The 10,326-nt window shown below is 32.9% G+C and overlaps 1 protein-coding gene across 5 annotated transcripts; it reads right to left on the bottom strand.

The window, feature by feature from the left end:
- Positions 1–2,621: 2,621 nt before the first annotated feature.
- Positions 2,622–9,212, bottom strand: LOC121975208 (AP2-associated protein kinase 1-like). 5 transcript variants are annotated; one of them, XM_042526706.1, is made up of 9 exons: positions 9,155–9,212; positions 8,259–8,777; positions 7,881–8,046; positions 7,731–7,781; positions 6,551–6,733; positions 6,310–6,421; positions 3,511–3,801; positions 3,153–3,376; positions 2,622–3,053 (listed from the first exon to the last, which is right to left on the bottom strand). In XM_042526706.1, exons 2-9 carry the CDS (start codon positions 8,720–8,722, stop codon positions 2,712–2,714), a joined length of 1,833 nt encoding a protein of 610 aa, XP_042382640.1. In that variant the 5' UTR covers positions 8,723–8,777; positions 9,155–9,212; the 3' UTR covers positions 2,622–2,711. The 5 variants fall into 5 exon arrangements, with proteins under 5 accessions (XP_042382640.1, XP_042382639.1, XP_042382638.1 ...); XM_042526705.1 differs by having other exon boundaries at positions 9,054–9,178; XM_042526704.1 differs by having other exon boundaries at positions 8,859–9,163.
- Positions 9,213–10,326: the final 1,114 nt, after the last annotated feature.

The raw sequence follows: 10,326 nt of genomic DNA, 5'->3' as shown, positions 1-10,326 counted from the left end.
AAGATGTGTGTTTTTCAATCTTCCTCAACTAGTGAAGCTTTTGTACTCTTTGGAAGTTTTTGGAAGAGAAAGCAACTTTATCAAGGGATATATTTATTTTTGTATTAACTTTTGAGGGATATATTTAGAATAAAAATTAATGATTTTCCCTCCAACAAAAGTTTCCCTCCATTTCCTCCGATTTTTGGGTGGAAAATCTTTTAATTATGAAAGGAAAACTTTCCCTTCCCTCACTTTCTTTTTATTTACATAAAAAAACTCCCAAACGTTATTTTTTTCCACTTTTCCATCCAAATCTTTTCCTTTCTCTCCAATTTAAAACTCCCAAACAAAGCGTTAGGGTGTATTTGGCTGGGGGTCATCCTTGATAACCTTGGTTATCCATCCAAGGTTATCAACGAAAATCCTGTTTGGTTTAGGTAATCGATTATTCCCGAGTAATGTTTCATGCTCGACACGTCAGCAAAAGGGGCATGCAATCCAGAATCAGAAAGCCTCGGAAAACTGAGATTTATCTTGATTCCGGAATTAACAAATTTTTTTTTATCCAAAATACCCTCGAATAAAAAAAATGTAATAAAAAAATATAAAGAAAAAAATAAAAAACATAAAAAATTAAAAAAACATAATTTTTAAAAAATATATAAAAAATAGAAAAAAACGTAAAAAAAATTTAAAAATAGGGGAAAATATAAAAAATAGAAAAACGTAAAAAATTTTAAAAAAAAATTAAAAACATAAATTTTTTTTAAAAATATATAAAAAATAGGAAAAATTAAAAATTAAAAAGCATAAAAAAAATAAAAAAAATAGAAAATAGAAAAAAATTAAAAACGTAAAAAAATTTAAAAAATAAAAAAAAATTAAAAATGAAAAAACTTTAAAAAATGGAAAAAATAAAAAAACGAAAAAAAATAAAAAAACACAAAAATAAAGAAAAAATGTGAAAAAGAAAGAATAAAAAAATATAGAGTTTAAAATATATATACGGTTGATTTTGTAACTAAGGGTAATATAGTAAAATATTAAATTAGGTTATTCATTAAAACTTTCAAATAAATAAGTTTTTGTTACATTACCTAAGTTGAACCAAACAATATTTGGTTATATTTTATTCCCCATAACCTTAATTATATGATTACTTGATAATCACATAACCAAAATTATATATGATAATTTAAACTAAATGCATCCTTAAAGTTTTTGCTAATGAAGGCAAATTTTGACCGCTCACTCTATTAAGGTCCACGTTGAACAACCCTAATTAGAATTTGATGATAAAAAAATAAAAATAACCTAATATAAAAATTGATTTCAATGTATTTTGTATTAACAAATTAACACATTGTATAATTTTTTTAATAAATTAGCAGATTAGTTTTTGAAATATTTTATTATTTAAAATCACTTGAAAGTGTTCTAAAATTTTTAAGTAATGTGTTCAAAAATAGTATATTAGATTTATTTTAAAAATTGAAAGTATAATTCAGTAAAATTGAAAATTCTTATTAAATTTATTAAAATATTATAGTTCATTTAAATTTAATAAGCATTATAAGAGATAATAAAAAAATACTTAAAAGCTCTCTAATAAGGCCTTAATAAATAAACTTCTTGAAGACATTTTCATCAAATTCTTAAGGCCATTTTGAATGGAAACATTGAGTATTATTAGGTAGGACCGATAGGCACACAATTATTATTTTCTACCATTCAAGGAAGATTAAAATGATTGAAGAATATGTTTATGCTGGAATAGAATCAATTATTAATTAGTCAATTGTCATAGTTCTGTGTTGACAGTATTGAATTATCTTTTCTGTATTGACAAAAGCTTTATCAATTGTCATAGTTCTGTGTTGACAGTATTGAATTATCTTTTCTGTATTGACAAAAGCTTCATGCATTGAACTATTTTATGAGTGAGTCCACAACTCAACTATTTTATGAGTAACTCCACAACTCAATGCTCCTCTATAATTACTATTTTATGAGTGAGTCCACAACTCAACTATTTAAGGAGTAACTTCACAACTCAATGCTCCTCTATAATCCTCTAAGCTCCACCGTTGCTTCATTTATTCTAAGTTGTCAAGCCGTTAAACGCACAATCTCTACAATCGCGTTATGATCTAAAGTCCTCCAAGCTACTCCAATGCTTCATCACTAATAACTCCTTAGATACTGGTATATATAAAAAATACTGATAAAATTTAACTAAAATCATATTACAGTTTGAAAGAATTTAGTGGAATTACAGTCTAGAAATTTAACAAGTCAGTAGTGCTAATAAGTTGTTCCCAAGGGAGAAAAAAAGTACTATTTATTTATTTTATTTATTTATTTTCATTACTGTAGGATATCCAACTCTTCAAAATCGACTAATATTAAGAAGTGCTCATGCCCATCCAGACGACCAATATTCTTACTCACTTCTCATTATAACTGAAACTAAGATTCTCTTTATTATCCGTGAATGACCTAACTATTACACCATTACCCGGGACATGATGTACTTACTATTGATAATATGGAGAATCAGACTATTAAACGCATCCAATACTCAAAGGCATACACATCAAGCAGTTATGTAACTGGAAAAGGGAACACTAGATATCACACTGGGAATAAATAGCTCCTTGTAGTGCCAACCATGCTAAATGCCGTCTGAAAAAATATGCAGTATACCACCATTATTTTTAGAAAGTGTTTCAAAAGCCAGCCCATCCTGCAGGCTGGTCAAAACCTGTTTTCTTGGTTGTCCTAGTGTCAAACCTCTGGGAAGAGGTGCCTTGACCAGAAGTCCAAGACACTTGGGAACCAGATTGAACAAGACTTTCCAAATTGAAGCTCAGCAAATCTCTGGAGCGTTCAGCAACATTTTGATTGCCATTAGTCGATCCAGAAGATAAAATAGGTATGGGCACCGTCTGAACTTTAGGTTCTTCTTCAAAGGCGTTCCATGGCTTAGGCTCTGACTTGTTCAATGGGCATGGGTTAGTCATCATACCTTCCTGGAGTTCCCAGACAGTTCCTTCAATCTTCTCGCTTAGCTGATAGGCAGAGGAATCATAAGGAGCGTTGAAGGTTAGTGAAATCGTCTGGAGAACTTCCATTGAAATGAGAGTACTTCTAACGAAACCAATTCTTACCACAGCTGCACGTCTGTGGATATCTTTACTTGGTGGTGATGTGTCTACTGCTGCAAGGGCATGCTTCAGTTTCTCTATATCTTGTTGCTGAGAGTGGCAGATCGCTGATAGCTTTTCATGCTTGGAGGTGATTTCTGCTTTCTCCAAGTTGGCTTGCTTCAGCTGTGCTTTTAGGCGATCAACTTCTGCTTCTAGATCTCTTCTCATTGATTTCTCATAGCTATCTATATTCATAGAGTGCAAGTTTGCAAGTTAGTATCAAAATCAGCCACAAAAGGATTGAATGTTTTGTTCTCAAAAGCTGGCAACCTTTGTCTGAGAACTATGCTTTTCGTCAAAAAAAAGTTTGCCACCTCACCTTGCTCACTTTTGCAGGACTGATGCAGATGGACATGTTGACGGCCACCTTTGCTTGTAACATTATTTTGATTAAGCTTTGGTACTGCTTGTTTTGCTGGTTGATCAGATGAGGGGACGTTTTGATCTGAACCCGCTGCAACCTTTGCATGTTCAGTAGTCCAAAATGAACCAATCGCTCCTCCTTTCTTTAAATCTTGTTGGGCAGACTTGAAAGGATGGATATCAGATTCTTGTGATGGCGGTGGATTTGGAGGGCTTCTTTTGGGAATCGAATGTTTTTGTGGAACTCCTGTAGGTAAAAATATAACACAATTTAAAAGTAAAGCAAAATGTAAGTAAAATATACAAAATTCAAATAAATCTAGTGCCTATTTGGAAATACACCATTACAAGTGTAATATTATATTCAATGGATAAGAGTGTTTCAGACGATGCAAACACTGCTGAAGAGTGCTTGGACGTTTTAATTAGGATGCCGGAAAAATATTCAGCATACGAGAACTTTTTATATTGCACCCACTGAAGAAAAAAACCAGGTAAACTTTTCCTTGAAGTCCTGGAGAAAACAAATGTTAGTTTTAACTAGCAAAATCCCTTAAGATTATCATTTTCCCCAGAATTATACAGCAAGATGATAATAGTTGCTAGAGCCTTTTTTTTCTCTCCAAGATGCATTTGTAAGAGGTAATGGAGGTTTCGAGGAACAAACTATCTGTGAATTCCAAATTTAGTTTCACGCAAAAAAGATTAGGACCAAGGGAAAAGGTATATAGGAATAGATGAGTGACAAACCTATTGGTTAGACCTAACAAGCTATGGGTCAATGCTTTCATTTGGTAAGTTGTGGCATTTTTGTAGCACACTTATCAAAATATATATTGGGTTATCAAAATTAATATTGGGATTAAGATAAATTAATCAAAGGACCTAAGTATTGATTGCATTGGGTCGGTAGAATCTGTGAAATTGAGGAAAAAATATGAGAAAGATATAATAAAATCATACCATATATGAAATTACATGAGATGTTCTAAAATCTTAAAAAGAATTTCTATTATATGTCACTACATGTCCAATTCTTAATGATGTCATATACAAATAATATCATATTTACTAATTTAAGATTAATGAATAACAAAAGATCGATAACAAACAATAATAAGATCATACTTTTAATACAAATAATTCAATCACATCAGATTATAAATATTTTTTAAAATAAAAAGGATTAGTCGGGTACCCAAATAGGTTTTAAGTTGAACAAAGACCAGTTTAGGAATTTGTTGTTGATTGAGAGAAATTATTTGTTCTATTTATCCACATTAATTTCTCTTGATCCATAATAGCTTCTCTGGATCTACAATTATGAATAATGTCATATACAAATACCATTATATTTACTAACTTAAGATTAATGAATAATAAAGGATAGTTTACAACAGATGAAAAGATCATACTTTTAGTATAAATAATCGAATCATATCATATTATTAGTCGGTCCTAACTAGGCTTTTACTAGAACAAAGAGCAATTTAGGAAGTTTAAGAATTTGTTGTTGCTCGAGATAAGTATTTGCTTTCTTGATCCACATCTATCATGATCCATAATAGCCTCTTTGGACCTCCCATATGCAAAGGGTCGCTGCACTATGACAAAATGTCTTACTGTGGGGCCGGCGATACTGGGCCACTTGGGATGAGCGATATCACCTTTTTTGCTCCAACATAATAGCCTCTTTGGACCTACAATAACCTTACTCGATCAAGAGTGAGTGAGAGTTACTCAATCAATAGTGAGCAAGATATGAGAGAGAGATCAAGTATAAGAAGTGAAAGAAAGATTGAAAGAGTGATTTTTGATCTTGTGATGAATCTTGAGTTAGTAACTCCTGATCTTGTGATGAATCTTGAGTTAGTAATTCATGATCTTGTGGTTGTCAGTAATACTTGATCTTGTGATGTATTGTGATGTAGCAAGGTTAAGAAATTCAAGAGGATGACAACAGCTCTCCTTTGATGAAAGTCATCAAGCATCAAGTTGGGGTAAAAGGAAAGGCTAAATCAGCGAAAACTTTCAAAGTCATCTCAATTGGACCACATATTATCTTGTTATATATCCATTTCTACTCCCAATTTGAAAAAATTTTATGTTTTCTATCAATTTCTAAAGTAATCTAACTTCTAAGTAATTTCTTTGAATCTCTAGTTGTTTTTTTTCTAAACTTCTCAGTCATTTTGAGATACTGACTTCTCACAGAAAATCAGATTGAAAATTGTTGATGCTGATCCAACTTGGGCTCACTATCCTCCGATTTTGTCAACGAGATTTGGTAACATAGGGGACATAAGTTTAAACATAATGAGCCATTTGGAAAGGATTGTATGCCTGATGCCAAGCAATTGTCAAACCTCATAATGTTGATGTTCAATGATGATTTTGAGCTATCAATTAGACTTTCAACCTCAACAAGAATGTCAAGCCTTAATTGGCATAAGCTAAATTTAGAGAAGAACTGGGGATAAGGTAATTATAAGCTTTAGATGTTCAAACAATTTTTAAATCTAACCAATTTGGACTAGTAGTTGGGCCAACCAAATTAATGGGTTAGTTTCTTGGTAGTTATTACGTATTTGGTAAAGAACAACAGAGATATTATATACCTACTAACTTCATATGATTCACTTGTCATTTACAAACAACAAAGCATGAAATGTTGGGTGTACAGGTTCCACGGTTGAAGGAAATAGTTCTTGCTTAATATGACCGTGTAGTTAAGGAGTTTGAAGTAACTTCTCACCTTGTTTTTGTGAATTTGAAACAGAATGGTGCATGGGTAAAGCTCCAGAATAGCCATCAGGTAAATGCTTCCGCAATTCCACTGGGAGAAGTTCATTAACATGAAGCCACACCTGCTGAGAAAATGGATGATCAATAACAAGGAAATTAAGACATTACAGCTCTAAGGTTACTGCATATGCAGCAATCTATAACTAACCTAGATTGATGGAGATGAATGACCAATCAAGCAAAGCCCTTGCCTGCATGATATCTGGTCTGGTGTTTGGAGAATCTTCAAGCATTTCCTTAATCAGACAGGTTAGAGAAGGGCTGTACTTTGGCATGTCAGGTATGCGATAGTTTCCGTTCAGAACTTGAAGCTTCGATTCACCATCAAATGCAGATTTAAGGTAGCAAATTCGGTATAAAAGGCATCCAAGAGCCTGAAAGAAGTGAGTATTATCTTGGTCATAGTTTTATCAACATAAGTAACTGAATCCACAGAAATTTCCTCTCAATTAGGAAATGACATAGAATTATTTGGCAGCTTCATTAATTTCCTTTTAATGCATGAAATATTGGCAGTGTTCATATGCCAAAGAGCATTATTTCTTAAACTTTTGAGATATTTTAATTATGTCAACCTTCTAAAAAAATATATCAAGAATTAACCCAGATTCAGGACTATCAAACTGATATTCTATGCTTTGTGACTTGTGAGATCTTCAAGTAACTAAACTAATTTACTGTAAAACAACAATTTCTAATAAATCTTATATGTAATTAAGTATTATTATAAAACAGGATATTGTACATAGGTTTAATGGAACATATCAAATAATTCAACATGTCAACTGTTACTCTGTTAGTGGACAAGAGAGAAATCTGATCCTCTATTTATTTAATTAAATATGAGAACTAAATTATACTCAAGCACTACTTGAATTTTTCAAAGATTAAACATGTAGAAATAGTTAATATCTGCAAGTCAGATTGATCTGGCGATTCATGTAATTGCATTGTATAATTTGTTCTGATATAAATTCATGTAGTAGTATAAAACCAGTTAATATTTTTAAAAATTATATATGACATAAACCTAGTTAAACTTTCTAAAATTACTTTAGTTGATGTAAAAAAAAGGTCAAATTTGATCAGAAGTTTCTTTTGATAAATGGATCATGTCTTGTCAATTCTCCACTGCAAGTTGGTGTTATGTGATGTCATCTGTTGTGTTGAATATTGCTAGCCACAAAGTTAAAAGAAAGTAACCTACCACATAGAGATTTATGTGTCAAACACGTAAAAAATAATAATAATAATAATCCAGCTAAAAAGATACATGGAATTGTATGTAGGGCAAAGGATAAAATCATAAAAACTGAAAAACGAGGAAGCACTGATTCATGAAGACCTGAGATTTCGGTTCAGATTACTAACCCATATGTCAACTTTCACACTTATAACCTCCCTTCTAAAAAGATCCCACATCTGCATCAGGTAAGAGAAAGAGTCAAACTAACATTTCTTTAACAATTTGTAAAATCATTCTTCTGATGCATTTAGAACTAAAGCAACTCTTCACAAAACCTCAGGGGCTCTGTATGCTGGGGTTGTGTGCTTCCTGATATTGTCTTCTTCAATTCCCATCTCCTCTGGCTTGTCAAAGCACTTATGATTAGTTGAAGTGCTGCCAAAATCACATATCTTCCAAGCTCCATCAGCTCCCAACAGCACATTTTCAGCTTTCAAATCCCTGTAGAGTTCAATAAGAAGATCCTGAGAAGCTGATTGAGTAAAAGATAAACGGGCAGCTATCCGAGCTAATTGGAAGAAGGCCGAGAAATTGATGCATGGCCGTTGTACATTTCAAATTTTCAAAGAGAACAACATCTTCATTTGAAGTCTTAAAGCCTTGTCCAGTAACCACCAGATAATCCATACTGTAGTAGTTATCTAGTTGCGTACCTGTGGGCGATGGGTGGCGACTGAGAATGCATGGCATGCACCGCATTGCAAACATCTCTAAAGATTAAGAGGATTTGTTTCTCCTCGAAGTATGCAGCCCCTCTGTTCTCTAGCACAGTTACCAGCGACTTCGCACAGATTTCCATGACAAGCAATGCCTCCTTCCTCCGACCCATGTCCAATATGGTGTGCGCAACAAGAGTCACAACGTTCGGGTGTCCTTTCAGAACCTTCATCACAGAGATCTCCTTCATCACAAGATCCAGCGACTCGCTGTCATTGCAAATCATATGCTTCAGGGCGTACTCCTTCGATGACTGCATAGCATCTTGCGCGATATACACACATGAAAACCCTCCTTCTGCTATGGCATTTCGAACATAGATCTTCACATTACCAACATCCATCGTTCGTCCTTCAAGACCAACGGGTTCTTTGCCCCCCAATTGTTTAAACATCCACATAATTGCAAGAAATAAGATCCTATACCTTCAAAGCAAGCTATGCCAGTTTCCGTAGCTGTAACATCCAAATCAAATCGAAGCTTTATAAGAACACAAATCAAAGCAAATAGAAAATGCTGCAACGAAACCTCAATACCTAATTTCCATCGAAACCACAAAGAAAAAAGAGATATTTCAATACTACCAAAAGGAAGCAGTTAGCGAATGATCCAATCTAGCTGACAACAATCGTCATTGACGAATTAAAAACAAAAAAATAGAAATGCACGAAAACTATGAAACAGACATCAAGGATCGCCCTCAACACCGAAATCACAGAAAGGAAAGCGACCAAATCAAAAGCAGGATCGAGGGTTCCTGGAAGGGGAGGCAGATCCCTCTTCCGTGCTCCGATCGCATCCAGAATGGACGGAGAAGCCGAAAGTAGCGTACCTATGCGACGCGATCCGTAATGGAACAAGTGAGGCGTCACTTTTGTATTTGTGCACAAAGACGAGAGGCGTTGTTTGTTTAATAAGCGACTTTCCCAGTGGACGCGTGGACGGCGATCCGTAGTCTCTTGACGAAAGTCGGTGACATCATCACCGCCCGATCCTCCAAGCCTTCGTGGAAAGTTGATCTGGACTTTCGCATGAAATTGAACGGTTTGGATACGTCCACTGGTAGATGTATTTGGGAAATATAACGTTGCTATATAGGCAATTTTATTTTTATTCCTTTGCAAAAATATATTTGCATTTGGGAAATATAGGCAATTTTATATTTGGGAAATATATTCCTTTGAAAAAATAACTTGCGCATTCTGTTATTGCCAAATATAGGCAATTTTATTTTTATTCCTTAACTTGTGATAATATTTTTGTTGATGTCGATCTAACACGATATTTAAGGAATTCCTCGTATTTTAATTTTATATAACTTTAGAATTTTGACTTTGTAAAATGATTTGCAAATTATCTCAGTAGTATCGATTTTACCTCACTTTTATAATTTCAAAATACATGTCATATTCTTATTATTCCATTTCTTTCTTTTCATAACATAATTATGTGGACTTATATATGCATCTCTAAATTTTTCTTAATCCTTTTAAAAATCCACTCCTCTTGTTGAATTTAAATATGAAGACATAACTATTTTAAGAAAGGTTGCATAAATATATTAATTTTGGTTTAAAATTATTTGAACTTACTGGATTTGAACTTTTAAAAATTTAATATTTTTTGAATCAGAGGAATCCTAGGAATCCATTAGTGGTGTAGGTTAATGAATATCATTGTCTTAACCCTTATAATGAGTTTATAATAAATTTTATCAAGTCTTTGTGTGTTTAAAAATTTATTGCTGTCGAGTTCATGTCTGAGAGCAAGGATGCATTAAGGAGGCTTCCAAGTTTGAAATGATTCAAAAATTTTAAGTCCATCACAGTTTCGAACAAAAGTGGCATATTTAAAAATTTAATATTTTTCAAACCAGAAGAATCCTAGGAACTCATTGATAGAGTTGGTTAGTGAGTGTCATTATCTTAGACTTTATAATAATCTTGTGACAAATTTTCTCATGCCTTTGCAATTTTAAATTTTACTATTTTAATTTATGCTATT

Source organism: Zingiber officinale, chromosome 4B (genome assembly GCF_018446385.1).
Source record: "Zingiber officinale cultivar Zhangliang chromosome 4B, Zo_v1.1, whole genome shotgun sequence".
Taxonomy (NCBI): domain Eukaryota; kingdom Viridiplantae; phylum Streptophyta; class Magnoliopsida; order Zingiberales; family Zingiberaceae; genus Zingiber; species Zingiber officinale.
This window is presented reverse-complemented; position numbering and strand designations above follow the sequence as displayed.

What these genes read in the sequence shown, in the direction of transcription:
- LOC121975208 (XM_042526706.1), bottom strand. Translation starts at nt 8,722, where the DNA reads ATGTGGATGTTTAAACAATTGGGGGGCAAAGAACCCGTTGGTCTTGAA. An exon ending in GTGTGAAAGTTGACATATGG is followed by an intron (nt 6,734 to 7,730) that starts GTTAGTAATCTG and finishes CACTTCTTTCAG; the next exon opens with GCTCTTGGATGCCTTTTATA. An exon ending in TTCAAATTCACAAAAACAAG is followed by an intron (nt 3,802 to 6,309) that starts GTGAGAAGTTAC and finishes TTTTACCTACAG; the next exon opens with GAGTTCCACAAAAACATTCG.